This window comes from Trachypithecus francoisi, unplaced genomic scaffold (assembly GCF_009764315.1).
Source record: "Trachypithecus francoisi isolate TF-2019V2 unplaced genomic scaffold, Tfra_2.0 Lachesis_group17, whole genome shotgun sequence".
Taxonomy (NCBI): Eukaryota; Metazoa; Chordata; class Mammalia; order Primates; family Cercopithecidae; genus Trachypithecus; species Trachypithecus francoisi.
The window spans coordinates 19,565,210-19,584,394 of record NW_022681462.1 but is presented as its reverse complement, the minus strand read 5'-3'; the positions used below and the strand labels follow the sequence as shown (position 1 = coordinate 19,584,394).

Here is a 19,185-nt window from a genome sequence, read left to right as displayed (position 1 = left end):
CATGAGCAGAGATCCACAGGTGGGAATACACACGGCGAGCAGGCTGAAACAGTGCCTTGGGGGCAGTCTGCCTTGTGCAGGGAGGGCACTAGGGGAAACCCTTCTTAGTCAGTCCTGCATTTCCCAAAGTGCCTTTCACAGAACGTTAGTCCCAAGCGACGCTCTATGAAAACAGATCAGTGATTTACAAGTTTGGGAAATGCTGCATATGTTCCCCCTTTGGAGATTCCCAATGCATGTCAGCTTATTAAAGCATCTTTGAAGTCCTGCAGAGAAAAAGGCCTCTTTAACATTAAGTGCAACAATTTCCAAATGTATTTGACACCTATGAACAGCTGCAGAATAATTATTCCACATAATACACCTTGTGTGGGCAGGCAGTGGGAAGCAGTGAAGGTGTTTAAGGCAGTGTAGTTCTTTGCTGTGTAGGAGTAAAAATTCCCTCATGTCAGAGAGAGATGGGTGTGGAGTCTACACAGATGTGCCCAGCACCTGCTGCTACGGTTGATCCCCCTCTGTGTTCTGAGGAAGAGAGTCGTAGTGCTGGTTAAGTGAAAAAGGGTGGGTTTGCATTCCTTAGCACTGAGAGCATCCATTGCCCTTGGGAATTAATGAAGCTCGGTGTATATGCCAAGAAAATGTTTTCACTGGCTGGAGAAGTAGTTGCATATACATATGCATGCAGGTGTAAACTTTTGCTGACTGGCAACCTGTTTTGATCTCATACCCACCCTGTTTCTCCTTGTTTAGCCAGAGCCTGAGAATATTCTCTAAGGAAAAGCTTAGGTAACACCTTCCTCTCTGTAGTCTTTTCAGACCAGCCCTTGTCTCTGGCTTGTCACCTCCATCCAAGATCTCTCTCTTCTTTATCTTACTGTCAGTGGCAAACAAATGATCACTTCGTGACACACCATCTGGTTCCCTTTTTTTTTTTTTCTCTTTTGAGACGGAGTCTCACTCTGTTGCCCAGGCTGGAGTGCAGTGGCACAATCTTGGCTCACTGCAACCTCCACCTCCCACATTCAAGTGATTCTTGCGCCACAGTCTGCAAGTAGCTGGGACTATAGGCCTGTGCCACCACATCTGGCTAATTTTTGTATTTTTGTTAGAGACGGGGTATCGCCATGTTGTCCAGGCTGGTCTCGAACTCCTGACCTCAAGTGATCCACCCCTGTCTGCCTCCCAGAGTGCTGGGATTACAGGCGTGAGCCACCGCACCCAGCCAACATCTGGTTCTTAAATACAGTTTTCCTACCCTATTCCCTACTAAGGAGTGTGTAACCATGCTGTGCTGAAGGGTGCTTTGTACATTTGCCGATGACTGCATATATGACACTGCATGCTTCTGGTTTTTTGGTTTTCAAATGGTAGTGTGTCAAATGAATATGTGAACAGCTCATCTTCCTGCCAGCCAAAAGGAGAGCGAAAGAATAAAACCATTTTGGTTATTCCCACTGACGCCATTTTGGAATACAGCAAGGCCTCCTTATTCATCTTGAATGTGTTTCTAAAGGTCAACATGAACAATTAAGAGGCTAACAGCTAGGCAGGGCAATGAATTAACAAAGCAAAACAAAGGGGTAATAAATAATGACAATCTGTCAGTGTTTCATTCTGCCTGCTGGGCATTATTACGGGGTGAACAGAAATTAGATTTCCCTGGGCAGAGTGTTTTTGGATGGACACTGCAGGAGTGAGGAGAGCTGAAGGGACAGTCAGGTGGAAAGAGGGATAAGCCATCCATCAGTCAGTCTCACTGGCTTTATCTCTAAAAAGCTTCAGACTCCATCCACTTCTCACCATTTCCATTGGGTCCACACTCATCTACCACCATTGCCTCTCACCCGGGACTCCAACCTTGTCACTGATCTCCAGGCTTCACTCTGGTCTCTGTACAACTGATTCTTCCCACTTCATCCCTGGTCATCTTTGTAGAATGTTAATTAGAGGCAGGCAGTATCCAAGTGTGGAGGATGCTAGGGCACTTATCTCCCTTCTGCTAAGCCCTCCCCTCCATGTTACATCCAGAGTAAAATCCAAATGTCTTTCCTCAGGTTACAAGCCTGCCTGCATGGCCATGTCCCCTGCCATCTCTGACCTTGCTGCCCATCCATCACTGCTGGCCTCTGAGTTCCTCCAACATGCCAAGCTCTTTCCAGCCTCACAGGCCTTGTGCCTGCTGCTGTCCCCTGATCTTAACGTAGCAGCTCCCTCCCTGTGTCATTCAGATCTCATCTTCAATGTCACCTCTTTAGAGACGGCTTTTCCCACCATGCAGGGTAGATATCTATGGTCTTTCCACTCATCGCTCTGTTTTGATTCTTAGTAGAGCACTTAACACTTGGATGCTGTGAATCTTAGGATACAAACTCCATGAAAGGACCATATCCTTGTTTACCAGCGTTTAGGACAACAAATAAATATGGTTGAAAGAATCAATGCTAGTTCCTCCGTTTATCAGCTGTGGGGCCCAGGCACTTGAACCCTCTGTAAAGATAATTTCCTTGTATGTAAAACAGGAATGGGAATCGCTATGTCATAGGGTCAGAATAAATATATTAGAAAATAATTGTAAATTATATGGCTCTCGGCAAACATGAACCATCATTATTGCTCTAGTCAACTCAGGTTCCTTTTAGCAAGGTGAGGCTAATATTTGCTTCTCAGGAATTTTTCAAAAGTAAAGTAGAACAGATAATCCAATAAATATACAGATACTTAGAACAAGGTTTTAAAGGATGCAAGTTCTTTCTTCTCTGTGATGATATTGCAGGGAAGAAGCAGTAGAGAGACCTTGAATGCTTGTTTGCTTTAATAAAACACTTAACGTGGTGGCAGGCACCTGTAATCTCAGCTACTTGGGAGGCTGAGGCAGGAGGATCACTGGAGCCTGAGAGGTCGGGGCTGCAGTGAGCTGTAATAGTGCAACTGCACTCCAGCCTGGGTTAACAGAGTGGGATGCCATCTCAAAAGAGAACATCCCAAACCCCTAACATGCTGGCTTAGAGCATGCAAGACTTCTGCCTAAGAAGAAGAAGTTTGGGATAGGAATTGGTCCAGAAAGGCAAAGTCACAGCTGACCTAATAGAAAACCAGAAAGGGTGGAGATCCATAATTTCTGAAATTCTTACTGTGAATAAAAATCAAAATAGTTGAAGAACTCAGGGCCTGTATGGAAATCATGTCATTTCCCCTTCTCACAAGTGTCTTCCAGACTAGGCCTCTGGATAAGCGTGTCCAACAGACACATAATATAAACCACATGGGCCTTTTAAGTTTTCTAGTAACCACATTTATAAAACATAAAAAGAGACAGGTGAAATTAATTTTACTAATATATCTTATTTAACCCAATATATGTAGAATGCTATTTCAACTTATAATTAATATAAAAATCATTAAATAAATATTTCCTATTCTTTTTTTTCATATTACTTCCCTGAAAATCGAGAGTGTATTTTGCATTTATAGCATATGTCATTTCTTACTAGCCACATTCAGGTGCTCAATAGCCACATGTGACTAGTGACTGCCTTTTTGGATAGTCCACTCTAGATTTTACTTTTGAGATGTTCAGGATCTAAAAACATATTTTGCTACTTGTAAGAAGGGAGGCCACAATTTTTAAAAATGTGAGTCCATTTGTAATCCCAATGACAGCAGCAGGGGGCAGACAAATGCCTAGGCAAATAGGGGTGGGTTCCCTGGCAAAACCCCACCTCCAAGCCAAAATGAATTTAAAGCCTGAAAGCCAAGCTACAAGTCAAATCCACAGACTGGATTGAGAAACTGTTTTCCTCTTTGGCACATTTTCCTCTGATTGATCCCACCCTTTACCTATTTTACACATACCTACCCTTTTCTAATTGGTTTTCTACACTGTTGTGCCTTCCTTTGAATGTCTTTGCTTTAACCATTTTTGCATACTCACAAACCAATCAGCATGCACTTCCCATTCTGAGTCCATAAAAAGCCCCAGACTCAGCCACACTGGGGGAGAGAGAAACCACCTGACTGTGTCTCCACTAAGATCTGTTACGTCGCTCAGTAAAATTCTTCTCCACCTTCAAATTGTCAGCATATCCTCATTCTTCTTGGATGTGGGACAAGAGCTTGGGAACTGCTGAATGTAGGTACAAGCTATAACACAGGGCAGGGTGTGGGGGGTGTTGCCAGCAGAGGTCCCAGTTGGCAAACTGGCTGAGAAAAATCCTGCTTCACTACCAAGTTGCCTCGTGTTTTTCTATACATGAAGGAAGAAGCCACAGTCAACTCTTCCACTGGCCAATGAAGAACTTAAAAGAAAATTTTCTTAAGATTTTAAGTTCCTGTCATGGAAGTACTTTTATCCTCTGATCTCCACAGATGATTTACAACATGTAAAACTGTATGTGAAACTGCATCTCTCTCTTTTTCTCTCTCTTTGGGAAGTGCTAGGAAGATTACTCACAAAAAATCAAATCACATCCCCCCCACTCTAATGTTGGTGTTTCTGGGGAAGGCTTATGGAAAACTGTGTTTCTTCATGGGAGAACAGTTTGTGCCATGGTTTACAAAGCTAAAGAATTTCAATAGTCAAACTGTGGCCATAAAAAAATCAAACTTGGAAACAGAACTAAACATGTTATTAACAGAATGGGCTTGAGAGAGCAAGAGAATTCTTTTGGAGTAAAGTTATCCAAAGTCTATGTGTTCTCCTTTGACACATAAATCTATTATCAAGCTAGTCTTGGACTGTTTTTTGGACAGAAATTGGGTAAGTTTTGCAAAAGACAGGCACAAAGCCTGGCTGTGGACGACACCCTGAGGGTCAGAACATTCATTACAGCATTGGCGTCTTCAGAAATTTGAAAGCACAGCAATGTTGCTGGATAAAATTGGCATTTTCATATGGGCAGGGTAACCTTTTTGGAAGCCTTCATGTTGCTTAAGAGTGGCCTGCTGTGGGACATAGATATGGGTTTCTGGCTTGCTGCAAATTACTTGTAAGGTCCGGTTTTTGCTAGGAGATTCTATTTCGATCCATTACTAAATATATTTGCAACCTGAGGCCCACCAGCAGTGGATGTACTGCAGAACACACTAGTCCAGCTGATGAGGTACTGTGGGACCATGGTATATGGGCAGTTCTCATGGGCTTGTTCCTGATTTTGGGGGGTGTGCTTATTGTTTACAAGCATAGAAGATGGCCTCAGCTCTGCAGCTTCTTTGGCTGTCTCTGTATTACATGGCATCCCCTAGGCCTACAGATGTGGTGGGACACTAAAGCAATGGCTTCTGGAATTGTACTAAGCTTGCTCCCACTATTCACTCATCTTTCCATTGCTCTCCACCACCACGCCCAAGACAGCCAACCTTGTTGGTCAGAACTACTTCCCTTGTTAGAGAAAGAAGGAAAATAATTTTCTTGCATAGAAACACAGATGATTCCACAGTGGACTTTCCATTAGCCCACTTTTACTAGTTATACCATTAAGGATAATGCTGCCCATTATTATATCCAATTTTCCAGACTCTGTGACATTTAGGGTTTTCCATTGCAATTCACCTTTAATAAGCAGGAGAGTAAATGGAAAGGATTATATAAGATTTATTCCCATTTAAAGATTGTACTTAAGTCAGGGCCACAGAGTCCTTAAAACATAGGTCGCAGTAATTGAGGCCAGTCAATGCTTGGGTACCAGCTGGTGGGGCCACACCATTCAGTGAAGCAACCAAATTCAGATGCTGCGGGCAAACACAGAAATGGACAGAGGGGCTGAATGCCAGAGGAATGGAATGAGCACCCTCACAGCTAGCTCTGTCATCACTGTGGATTCTCAATGTAACATTGCTCTCATTGGTATTAGCCAAAAAGAAAAAAAAAATGGGAAAACACTAATATTAAACAAATGTTATAAGAACAAATTTATAAAGTGAGACTGGTAAAGCCTTGGAGAGTTTTTTAAAAATGAATTTTCTATTTTCAAACAAACTTAAAGAAACAAAAGTTATTAATAAATGGCAATGACAAAAGTATGAATAGCAATGATAATAAAAGTTAAGTGTTTTAAATTTTTAATCAGGCTCATTTTATCTGGACATGTCCCTAGAAGACCTTGTGAATTCTCTCTCCTTATTAAAAGATGGACAATTCATTCAGATGTCTCTTTTCCTGTGACTCAAATGCAGTTTCCTATGAAGACACATCATAAAAGTTTGCAAACAGCTGTGGCCTGGAGGTTGCAGAAACAACCATACTCCCTGGGACAAGGAAACACATGGAGCTAGGTCCTCAGTGCTGTGAGGGAAAGTTTAAAAAAAAAAAAAAAAAGCCATGGTTCCTTCCCTCAGATTGCTTACAACTTATTTAGGGAGTGAAAAGTCAGTATTAGTTAAAATTAACTTGGTGCTAAATTTTGTGGCTATAAGCAGAGGAGGAAGGAAGGGTCAGACAATGAGCCTTGACTGGGAGAAGGTCTCGAGCTTTGGCTGAGTGCTGAGTGCCGAAGGATTTGGGTGGACAAACACTGGAGAAGGTGGAGCCTGCAGGTGGGGGCTGCTGCACTCCCTACCCTCCCTGGTTGCAGGTCTGTGTGTACTCTCTCAGTTCCTCTCCCTTCTGGCCTTTTACACATGCTGTTCCTCCAACCAGAAGGCCCTTCTCTCCCTGCACTGGAAGAGTTTGTCCTTTGGATCTCAGCCAAATAGTTACTTCTCTTTGGAATTCTGCCCTGATGCCCTAGCCTGGGTTAAATCTTCTGGCTCTATGCTTCCAGAGAACTCCACACTCCCCCTCATACCATCTACCATGAGGAGCTGTAATTTAGTGATCTTTTCTGACCACTCCAGTGTACACTCCACAAGGGCAGGGATCTCGTCTTGTTTATGCTAAATCCCCACTGCCTAGCCTGGTGCCTGCCGGAGAGCAGGAGCTCAAGATGTATTAACTGGATGAAAGGAGTTTCTGTCCTAGACACAGTGTTGGTGGTAAAGTGGGAGGCAGCGAGAGGTGGAATCAGGGAGAGCATGAGGTGATCTGGGAGCACAGCATCCTGTGCAGGAGAGCAGGCCCGTGTGGGAAGACATCAGTGGGTATGTCATCTTGGGCAGGATATAAAAATGGAAAGGTACTGGGAGGTGGGAAGAGGTAGGACAGGAGGGGAAGGGGTTGGGTGGCGAGGATTAACTCTGCCTTCTCCTCAAGAGATAAGGCCCAGTCTGGACGCTTATCCTCCTCTCCTGGCCTGGGGTGAGGACTCAAGGAGAGCCAGGCAGTGTCAAGCTGGTGGGTTTCCAGTCTTGCCACTTCCACCAACACTCTTTGTGACCTTGAAATGAGCAGGGATCTTATCTGAGCCTCATCTTTCCTATATCAAAAAGAGAATAAAGTAAGGAGATGATGGGGAACAGATGAGACAATGGACCTGGGAGGGCTCAGGGATCTCTCCAGACCACCTTTCCAGACCTCAGCTTTGGTGCCTCTAAAATAAAGGGTCTGGGATTATGAGGAACTGCCAGTCCAACTCTGTGACTGAGGGTCAGGTTGAGTTGGGGTAGTCATGGAGATGCTGAACGAAGATGGGTGGGTGTGGATGTTTTATAGCAGGCTGGTTCTTCCCCACACTGTTCAAAAGCCTATCTCCTAGGTCAGATTTTGCCATGTATAATCTAACCCAGTACTTTCTGGCCAGAACAGAACTTCCCACCAGCCTGGATTCTGATGAGTCTCAATGGAGGCTTATCACAGAGATGCTGAATGTCCCTCGAGATGATCTTTTCCGGTGCCATCAGCTGGAGGAGCAGGCCCACAGAAGCCAAGTGGCTAGACATGATCATCATGCTTAGAAAAAGTAGCAAACCTCCTAAAATATTATACACTTGGGTAAAATTCTGACCATAGAGCTAAGCCCTACCTCCCTCAATCCTGATTTTGTTTGGAAGGGAGAAAATGAGGTCAGAGAATTTGAACAGGGTTGCTTTATTCCCATCCCTGTCTTGTTCAGCCTTAGCATTTACTTCTCCTCTGTTTGCTATTTGCAACCTGATTCCAGGACTTGACCTTCTGTTGTTGCAGCTGTTTGGGAGATGAGACAATCTGAAGTTGAAAGTCCTACAAGTTGAAATTGAAAGAAGCTACAAAATGATGATGATGATGATGACGGTGATGATAAGGAGGAGGAGGAATGTGTGTGAATGTGAGTGTGTAATGCTTGGGGAAAAAGGGGGATGAGATTGTGGGGATTGGAAGAGACAGAGAGGGAGGGGGAAAGAGAGAGGGAGAGGAAGATAGCTCAACCATAGCAATTGCTTTCATACGTATTGACTCAGAGACACTTCCTACCATGCAAGAAGGAAGCTGGCGAAAAAAATCCCAAGATGGTATGTTTTGCAGCATCAACTTTGGGTTTAACATCTCTGAAAAAAGTTAACTTTGCAGGTTTTGGGTACAGTTGGTTTTTGCTGTGGACAGAGAGTGTTTTGAACTTTTTCTTCCTTAAATTCAGCAAACTAAGCCAAGAATTCTAAGTACTCATGTCCCCCTCCAATGAGACAGCAAAGGAGAGGCTTCCAAGGGTGAGAAGTGAATGAATACTACAGAGAATTCAAACATCCAGGGAAGATGCTGTGCCAGAATAAATCACACCCTCTAGGAACATTTCCTATAATTTGCTCTTTTTTCTTCCTTTTTCTTAAAATGATCTATTTCTTACAAAAATTTATAAAAGGTCAGGAGACTTCCCCTCCAGAACTGTTGGGACCTTATACCTGGTGTCAGATAGGAATTCTGAAGATGTCCATTTATTCAACGTAAAGAGCTAATGTAAACTTAATTGTTTATTGTGCAAGAAAAACGACTTTCATGTAAGACTTCAATATGTAGATAACTTGGTTCTTTTGGTCATTGCTGGTTTGAACATAAAATAATTCTGAGAAAAAGCTTTTCCTACAGGTTAAGAGGTAACTAAGATTTTCTGAAATCAATGGCAGTTTTTTCAGGGGGAAGGAAGGGAAGAAAATAAACTCCCATCTTTTCAAATTATATATACCTATCATTTTATTTAATCCTGAGACATTCACTCTGGAATGTGGAGAAGTGCTGCCAGTACAGGAGCAATGGGGTTCCCAAGGTGTAGCTGTTTCCAGGAGCTCCAGTTTCAGCTGCTCCACTCCTCCAGCTGCATCACAGGGAGAACAGAGCCCATCACTTCCCACAGGGATGTCCTCACTTCCTGCCATCTCACTCATACCTGGGCTCTGCAACCCATGTCACTAAGGAGGACTGGCACTTCCTCCTAAGCTCTCCAACCCCTTCTCCTAAGAGTTTCTGCAGTCCAACAGTGAGTTCTTGCCTTCAACCCCTTCCTCTACTGGATCTCTGCCATATGTACTTAATCATGCTCAAGTCTTACTAAGACGAAGAACTCTTTCCAACTCTAGATCTCCTCCAGCTACTGCCTTGGCTCTCCCTCCCATTATCTGTTAAGCTTTGCTCCCATCCCCATCATCCCACAGAGCTTGGGTCACTAAGGGCACCATAACCTCCTTATTGCTAGTCTTATTAGATGACTGCTCTCAGTTTGCATCTTAATTTCCCATCATTTGACACCCCACCCTCTTCCATAAGGTATTATCTTCCCTTGGCTTCCATGACCCCAGACTTTCCCCTCGCAACTTCTCTTTCCCTTGGCTGGTCCTTCCTAGTTGTCTTCTTGCTCTATTTCTTTTCTCCACCCTGACTTAAAGGACGTGACCCTCAGGGTTCAGTAATTCACTTATTTCTCTTCTCTCTACCCCTCCCCCTGGTTTCCTCTCTAGTCACACTGGTCTTAACTGCCGTGGCCAGTGACTCTCAAATCTTTGCCTCCAGCCCAGAACTCTCACTGGAGCAAAACTTCCCCCTGACTAGGGTGAGGCATGCGAGGTGTTGAGGGCACAAAATTTAAGGAGGCATGTACTTGCAGGTCCTTGCTTTCACACAACCCTGACAGTGAGCAACCCATAGAGTTCCTGCCCTAGATGCCTTCATGCTTCACCCCGGTCCCGACCTGCTGCAGGTCCTTTTTGCTTGGATGTCCCACAGGCACTGCCAACTCCACAAGTTAAAAAGCGACGTCCTCATCTTCCCTCCCAAAGCTCTCCTCATCCTGGTGAATGGCAGGCAGCACAGTCAGCAATGTCGCTTGGGCCAAATCCTGGAGGTCCTCCTTCACACCGTCCACCCTCTCCTCCTCCATACCCAGGCAGTTACCAAATCTGTGATTATTTGCTCAACATCTTGTGAATCCAGGCTGTCTTCCTCGCCCACCACTCTGCGCTTCAAGCTGCCAGCCTCTCTCACTGTAACTGTGTCCACATTGCAACTAGTGTGACCTTTCTAAAATGCACATCTGATCACGTCTTTGCTTAAAACTCTTGCAGTAAGTCTCCACTGTCCTCAGGGTGGAGTCCAGCCTCCTCAGGCTGGCAGACCAGGCTCCCATGGCCGGCAACCCAGGTTCCTCTTCACCACAGTCCCTCTTCTCACTGCCTCTCACTCTGTCCTCCTCTGTACCCTGCTCCTTCTGTCTCCCCGAAGGAGCCACAGTCTCACCTGCAGATCTGTAAGCAAGCTTCCCTGTCACTAGAATATTCTCTCCCGCCAACTCCATTCCCCCTTCTTGTTTCAGCTTAAATGTCCATTCAGGAAGGCATTTGGACTCCAAGGCTGGTGAGACACCCTTCCTGGGTATAGCTCCCACATCTCGTGCGCTCAGCTCTATCACAGAGCCTTTCGCATCAGGCAGTGCTTGCGGGCTTCCTGTTTGTCCCTGTTCCTCGAAGGCAGGGACAGGGCTCATTCATTCATCTTGAATACCAAGCACCAATACAGTGCTCATTGGCCCCTAGAAGACGTCTAACAAGTATCTGTTGAATGCATGAAGGAGTTCAGGAATCCCTAGTGTTGCCTTTCAAGTCTGAAAGTCCTGAATTCAAGCCCCAGACCTCCTTACCAGCTGTGTGTCCTTGGAAAATTTAATTTTCCCTGAGCCTCAATTTCTGTTCTTTAAAGTGGAGATCATCATTACCTCAAGTTATCATGAGAGGGTTTATGCTTCTGTAAGCATTTGCAGTTCATACAGTGTGTGACACTCTCTTTTGCACACATACGTACATGAACTCCTGGAAGCCAGAATGTAGTACTCTGCTAATGGATATCCCTAGTGCCCAGCCCAGAAATGGATTCTTGGTGGGAGTGCAATTGGTGTCTTTGTTGAGGGAAAGCAGCCATGGCAGGCCTTAGAAATTGGCAGTGAACAGGGAAAAGAAAAAAAGGAAAGGGATTAGAAGAAAGAGGGAATGCAGGAAATGTGAAGGACAGAGAAGACAGGAGAGAGAATGCAAGAGTGCAGACACTTTCTCTGAGGCCTGTTTATGCTACAGGAGGCTCACATGCTTTAGAAGGACTGGGCAGAGGATGACCTCTCTCTCGGGGGATGACCTGCCCAGGCTATTCTCGCCTCTGCGACAGTAGGGAGACATGGTGCCCATGTGACTGGCCTCATGCCCTTATTGGAAACAGCTGGGGAGGCTTTCACAACCTCTGAGGCTTGACTTCAGATGAGTTTCAAACATTGTTTATGTACATTTACGTGTGTGTTTCCCTAGGTCTCTTCTGGTTACAAGGAGATCCAGGCTTGCAAAACAAGCTCTGAGTGAGCTTTAGTATTTTGTTCTTGCAGATAGTAATGGAATGTACCAGCCTCCTGATGCCAGATCTGAAAACAGATGACATCCAAACCCAGTGGGTTCTCCAGAAGCACGTGAAGTGGGGTGGAGTTCAATTTGGAGTAAAAGTGCCTAGATATGGGTCAGGCTGGTCGGTAGATGATTGAATTCCATCCAGGAAAGACATATGAGGCTGAGTTCTATTTTCTCTTTTCCATCTTCTTTACTCAAGCAGTAGCAATGATAGGGCAGCCTCAGTCTAGGTTAACCATCTTCCTGATAGGAAAGGGACTGTGAAAAGCACGTGAAGAGTGTGATCAGCCTATCTTACTCTTAGGGTTTGTGAAGGAATGTGGAGAGTTGCCTTGAAATTGTTTCAAAAAGGAAAGAGAAGATGCTGCCCTGAGTGAAAAAGAGGGAACTGGACCAGCTCACTGCTTCTCAACTCTGGTGCCCATTAGAATCACCCGGGGAGCGTTTATGATTCCCAGGTGATTCTGTGAGTGCCCAGACCTCATCCCAGAACAAGTAAACAGCACCTTTAGGGTAGGACCTTTAAGCTCTCCAGGTGATAACAATGTGCGAACAGATGGAAAACCACTGCAGTCCATGCTCTGATCTCTGAATTCCCCTGCATTTCTGTGTTTGAAATTAGTAATCTAGGAACAGAACGTGTGAAGATGGGAAGGATTTCTTTACAACTCACTGGGCCTTAGTATTTAGATTTAAGGTAGACTAGTTATTCCCCAGTTGTGTCAATAGGTTCTCTAAGGAGAAATACAGAAAAGGGGTGACTTGGTGGTCAAATCAGTATAGAAATATTGCTTAGGACCCCAAACTCGCAGGGTGAGAGGTACTTTGAAGTTTGTTTAGTTCCTTATCTTACTGTTTCTCAAAGTGTAATCCCCAGACCAGCAGCATCAGCGTCACCTGGGAGTTTGTCAGAAATGCTAATTCCCAGGCTCCACCCCAGGACTTCTGAATCAGAAACTCCCAGCGTGGTTTCAGCAAACTGTGCTTTAACAAATCTTCTAGGTGATTCTGATGCTTAAGTTTGAGAACCATTGATCTGCTACAGGGATCCCCTATGTCCTGGCCTAGTGGTTAATTTGTCTTATCCGTGTTAGTTACCTGGAACATTAGTCTCTGGGGCAGCCCGTTGCATTGTTGAAACTTGCATCCCTCAATTCTTTCTGATGAATTTCACTGTTGTTTCTACCTGTGGGGCTAGCTCTGTTCAATGGGATGGCCCAGAGTAAATCCAAGTCACTTTCTGTTAATACATCCACTTCAAGGTATTTAAGATAATTTTCTAGGACTTCTCATTTAATATAACATATGGCCCATAGCTTCCAAAGGAACCTTTCCCAAACCTACACTAAAATACTCAGGAAGAAACAAAAAAGGTGACAATTCACATTCCACATTACCATCAAAAACAGACGGAGAGGGTAGAAGTGTAGAAGAAAATTTTTGTGAGAATTTATGTTCTCTTGAAGTAGGGGAGGCTGCTCTAAATTTGAAACCAAAGGCAGGAATTATAAATATTTATAGATTTGACTGTAAAATTGTAGAAAACTTCAATATATTTTTAAAAAGTTAAAAGGTAAATGGCAAACTAGAAAAAACTTTGGACATATATTACATGGTTAGACTTTAAATGTCATAAGGATTAATAAGTACTACATACTTAATGCAAGCACAGGACCTGATACATAGTAGGCTTTCAAAACATTTGATTAATGTATGAATGAAGATGGGTTAAGAAAATTATCACAGGAAACCGACACTAAAATATCCAGTGGAAAAATGAGCCAAGTCAAACCAATGGACAAATGAGAAAATAAACATTTAAAAAATTGTTCTACCTCAATCATAATAAAAAATACAAGTTAAATTAGCACCTGTCAATCAAATAGGTAAGTTAATAATATTGGGGAGCCTCTGAGGAGATGGGCGTTCCATAGGGGCTAATGTGAGGGTTAATTTGTACAATCTTTTGAAGAGCAATTCTTTGGCAATTTGTATCAAAGCTTTAAAAATGTGCACACTATTTGATCCAGTAGAAAGCTGGACCTTTTATTCTAAGGAAACATTTGTGAATGTGCACAATGATTTGGCAATAAGGATAGTGACTGCAGCTTCATTTATAATAATAGATACTTGAAAATCAATCTCCAAAAAGGGAAGATATGCAATGGAATATGACATGGTCATTAAAATGATATTATTCAAGGATATGTAGTGACATGGAAAGATTATTCCTTGACAATGGTGGCGTGATAAGAAACAGCTTACAAAGTGGGATGACACACCATATCATCAGGGACCAAGTCAGTTAAAAAAGCTCTCATGACCCCTTGAAGCGTTCTTTCCCAGAACATTCTAAATTCTTTCAACCATTTGCCCTTGAAAAGATGAGCAAATTTTCTGAACTCAAAGAGTGGCCAAGCTGTGTAGTAAGCCTTGGGGACCATCCTGGACCATCCTGGGACAGAGGTTCTAACTTCCAAACCTTCTCACCTAGGCTCTGTCAAATGTGTTCTGCTTTGGTGATGCCCTCTTTCAAGCATTAGTGTGGTCAGCAACTTTTTGTATTTACAAGACACCTCGGAAACAATGAACAATATGACCAAGCTAGGTTCACTCAGTAGAGAGGATAGGAAGGGCATTCCAAGCAGAGAAACCTAGCAAAGGTACGGAGATACAAAATGTCCTGGCATGTTCAGGGTGTGCCCAGCAATTAATTCCATGTGCTCAGAGACTATTTGGAGGTGATGAGGGAATCTGGGGTAAGTAGTGTACGAAATGGAAAGGCATGCCTTTCTAAATCAAGCTAAGGATTCTGGGTTTTCCCACAGTTTTTGCAAGTCTGAAGTGGAGGCATGGTGTGTTGAGGTTTGGTTTTACAAGGAGCACTGTGGTGGCTACCTACTGGGAGCAGGGGACACCATGTGCTTAGTAAACTTTAACAATCTTAGAATCAGATGTGCTACTGGTTTGCTATTTAGGTGGTTTCCTTTGGCACTTTCTCTTTTATGTTGCCTCAAGCCTTTCCTGGTGGGCTCCAAGGAACAATGGGACCATGAGCCCACCATAGGCAAAGAGAAGGAGATGGATGATGGCAGATGGAAAACATGCGTGTTCCCTGCTGCCATCCCTGACCTGGGGCTTGGATGGCTCTGAAGAGGTGGGTGCCAATCCCAGGGAAGGGCGGTGGCTCTGGGCTCTGGCTCCCTGAGCTCCTGCTCTGTGCTGAGCTGGAGGCCTTTCAGTAGCCTCAGAGGCTCTGTTGGTGGGCTTGTGTCTGCATCTGGAGGGCTGGGGGGAGGATGAAGGAGACAGGAACTGAGGAGGAAAATGTGCCAGGTTTCTGTGAGGTCAACATGTGTTTGAAGCAACTTAGAATGTAACCGAGAATGCAATTAGGTGATTTTTGTTTTTGTTTTGTTTTAAAGAAAAAATTCAGAACCTGTGACTCTTGTTCATGAGCACATGCCTGGATGGAGTCATTTTGAGTTTATGGAAAATGTGGTCAGCTCCATAAATCAGTGCTGAAGAATTCTTACAGACTCACCACCATGCCTCTCTAGTGAGTCTCCTAAGGTTATGCAAAACAAAACAGAAGAGGCATGTAGACAAAGCTACAATATTGCCCTCTGCCTCCCCTGGAATGCTTTCTTGAGTAGCCATAGGCAGCTCTGAATTCTGGTTCTTACTTCATCTGTGACCTTTCTTGCATAACTCCATGTGTACATCCTGTGGTTGTTGCCATGGCAACAAGGACACAATTTTCTGTATCTATTTCTCTCCTGTATCTTATTTTAGCAAGACTTCCATAAAGAAAGGGCACTTAAAAGTAAGCAATCATAATTTGTGACAGTGTTGAGAGTATGTTCAAAGGTATCCAAATTCTTAAGCTTCTTATATCTTAAATCTATTACTTTGCATGGCTGGAGAATAAAAGTTCAAGGTGGTATTATGTCTCTCAAAAACATATGGAACATCTTCAGGTGTTAATACAAACTTTCATTCGGAATTGGTAAATAAGAGATTCAATTTAGGTGTGATTCATTAGAGAAAGTTCCATTTATTTTCATTCCATTGTTCTTGGATTTACATAACTAGCCTTTTGCTCCCAAATAGCATTGATTCTTCTGTCTTATAAATGATAATATTTCTTTCTATCCAGCCTCTTTCCTATAACCCTCCCACTTCTTAGGTTGACCCAGTTTATGAATTGGCTTCTGCCAAACTGGTCAGTGGAAAATGGAATGTTAACATATTTTAGTGGAGATGTTTTTCAACTGCTCTGAAAAAAAAATGGGGTCATACACTGTATCAGCATCTTCTGTCACAAAAAATAGTACTGCTGAAACAGTTTAGGGATCTTATTATTAGTTTTTCTTAATCTGTTAGAGGAGTCTCATGCATGCTAAAAAAATTTCTTCATTTTCCATAGAAAGCAGATGTATACTTTATAAGACCAAACACCTCCCAGAGTACTAACTTTATGGCCTGTGCTTGTTTCTCCTAACTGAAGAGTTTGTATTTAAAATTTCGTATAGAAATTTGGTCTTGTTGATTGTCACAGACAAAAGCTCAAATTCCATATGCAATGAGGGCCAAGTCAGCCCAGCATTTATGTGAGGTGGTTTCACATTTTTACTTGCATGCCGTCCTAGTCACAACAGGAACAGCTAATTGGGCAGTGGCTCACATAAACTATGAAACTTTAGACCAAATCTCCTCAGCTACAAACCACCCACTGTCACCAGGTGCAAGGGGAGGAGGTAGCAGGGCCTGTCTATCGGGCTCTGCTCTAGTGTTAGCTGTGCCATGCTGGACAGTCAGGAAAGCAAACACACCAACTGCAATATGGCTTGAAGTTCTGCATCAACCATCCCCAGACAGCAGAACAGCACAAAGGAAATAACCATAAGGATATCTGTCATCGATTGAGCATTCTTTTTTTTTTTTTTTTGAGATGGAGTCTTGCTCTGTCACCAGGCTAGAGTGCAGGGGTGCAATCTCGGCTCACTGCAAGCTCTGCCTCCCGGGTTCAAGTGATTCTCCTGCCTCAGCCTCCCGAGTAGCTGAGACTACAGTGCCCACCACCACGCCCGGTTAAGTTTTGTATTTTTAGTAGAGACGGGGTTTCACCATGTTGGCCAGGATGGTCTCGATCTCTTGATCTTGTGATCCATCCGCCTCGGCCTCCCAAAGTGCTGGGATTACAGGCGTGAGCCACCACACCCAGCCCGAGCATTTCTTTCTTAACAAAAAAATTTTATTTTTTGAGACACAGTCTCATTCTGTTGCCCAGGCTGGAGTGCAATGGTGTGATCTCAGCTCACTGCAACTTCCAACTACCCGGTTCAAGCAATTCTCCTGCTTCAGTCTCCTGAGTAGCTGGGATTACAGGCATGTGCCACCACACCTAGCTAATTTTTGTATTGTTAGTAGAGATGGGGTTTAACCATATTGACCAGATTGGTCTAGAACTCCTGACCTCAAGTGATCTACCTGCCTTGGCCTCCCAAAGTGCTGGGATTACAGGTGTGAGCTACTACACCCATCCCGATTGAGTATTTCCATATGTTCAACAGGGAGCCAATGCTTTGCAAACATTACCTTCTCCAATCAGCCACAGTAGGAAGAAGTCCATGCCATTTACTTTATAAGGATGAAGTTCAGAGAGGTCAGGTGATTTGCCTGGAGCTTTCTAGCCAGGAAGGAAGGGGGTTCAAACCCAAGTCTGCTTGATTTGAAAGGAGTTCTAAATGAGATACTTTTTTTTTTTTTTTTTTTTTGAGACGGAGTCTCGCTCTGTCACCCAGGCTGGAGTGCAGTGGCGCGATCTCGGCTCACTGCAAGCTCCGCCTCCCGGGTTTACGCCATTCTCCTGCCTCAGCCTCCCCAGTAGCTGGGACTACAGGCGCCCGCCATCTCGCCCGGCTAATTTTTTGTATTTTTTTAGTAGAGACGGGGTTTCACCGTGTTAGCCAGGATGGTCTCGATCTCCTGACCTCGTGATCCGCCCGTCTCGGCCTCCCAAAGTGCTGGGATTACAGGCTTGAGCCACCGCGCCCGGCCACTTTTTTTTTTTTTTGAGACGGGGTCTCGCTCTGTCACCCGGGCTGGAGTGCAGTGGCCGGATCTCAGCTCACTGCAAGCTCCGCCTCCCGGGTTTACGCCATTCTCCTGCCTCAGCCTCCCGAGTAGCTGGGACTACAGGCGCCCGCCACCTCGCCCGGCTAGCTTTTTGTATTTTTTAGCAGAGATGGGGTTTCACTGTGTTAGCCAGGATGGTCTCGAACTCCTGACCTCGTGATCCACCTGTCTTGGCCTCCCAAAGTGCTGGGATTACAGGCTTGAGCCACCACGCCCGGCCCTTAAATGAGATACTTTTATTTTGCTTTTGGATTAATGTGCCTGATTCCCAAAGAAGTGGATGGAAGATGCAGGTTGCTGGTAGTTGAGGGAAAACTTGGTCCCGAGTTGTGATCTGTAAAACTTGCAGAAGAGAGACTAGCTCTTACATGAAGAAATAGTGATAGTGTTGTTTCGGCAGAACTGAAGTTATTTCCAGTGTAAGTTACTTGTTACTTACTATTTGAAACAGAACCAGCTATTCACCTTCTCTTGTTTTTCAGAGAATGCAATTAGGTGATTTTTGTTTTTGTTTGTTTTTCTTTCTTCATTTACAAAATGAAGCCATGGGCTGGATGGTTTCTAAGGTCTCCGCTGGCTCTACCTTTCAGGACTGCTCTTGACTAGAGATATTCCAAGCTTAGCCTTGACAATGCTAAGACAAATCCTCACCTGGGGTGAAAGGTCCCTCTGTGGTCCTGGGCCAGCTGGGCCCAACACCTGCAGGGAAGATGGTAGGCATTTTCCGTGGCCCCTTCCTTGCCCTCACCCCATCCTTGCAGCGCTGGTACTCTGTGGTACACCACTGGCTTGTGTGGCCAGTGGCCAGCAGAGCTCCCTCCTGAAACTGCCCCAAGTAGGGGCCAGTCCTGTTTTATTCTCTCACTGTGCCTATACATTGAGAAGCTCAAATTCTAGGAAGTCAAACCCAACAGATCACTGTCAAATCCTTTACAGAAAAGCAAATCGAAACTCAAGATCTTGTAATAACCAACATTTTGAAAAGTGATGTCTGATTTGTTGCAATATGAAATAATAGCTGGATTTGTATATCTGGAGTTATTCTAGCTCTGTTTTGGAATCCAAAGTTATTCTAGCTCTACAAAGATGGAGAGAGAAAAAGAATGTATGTGTGTGTGTGTGTGTGTGTGTGAGAGACAGAGAGAGAGAGACCATTCATGAATTAACGAGTCCTACCGTGTCTCCTGGCTGTGGACGCATCACAGACACACGATCATATCCTTTCCTCAGTAGGACCCACAAGGCATCGAGTTTTCCCTGAAATAGAACAAATGCACCAAGATTACATATGAAATCAGACCTGTGGCTAGCCACCATAGGCAC

At 44.2% G+C, this 19,185-nt stretch overlaps 1 protein-coding gene and 1 long non-coding RNA gene across 2 annotated transcripts in view; one reads left to right on the top strand and one right to left on the bottom strand.

The window, feature by feature from the left end:
* Positions 1-19,185, bottom strand: part of ANTXR1 (ANTXR cell adhesion molecule 1) — a 246,617-nt gene that overhangs the window by 37,849 nt on the left and 189,583 nt on the right. Inside the window, exon 17 of the mRNA XM_033239293.1 lies at positions 19,039-19,119. Within this exon, the coding sequence (XP_033095184.1) occupies positions 19,039-19,119 (81 nt within the window). The remainder of the gene's footprint in view (positions 1-19,038; positions 19,120-19,185) is intronic.
* Positions 1-19,185, top strand: part of LOC117099782 — a 211,724-nt gene that overhangs the window by 95,316 nt on the left and 97,223 nt on the right. The window lies entirely within an intron of this gene.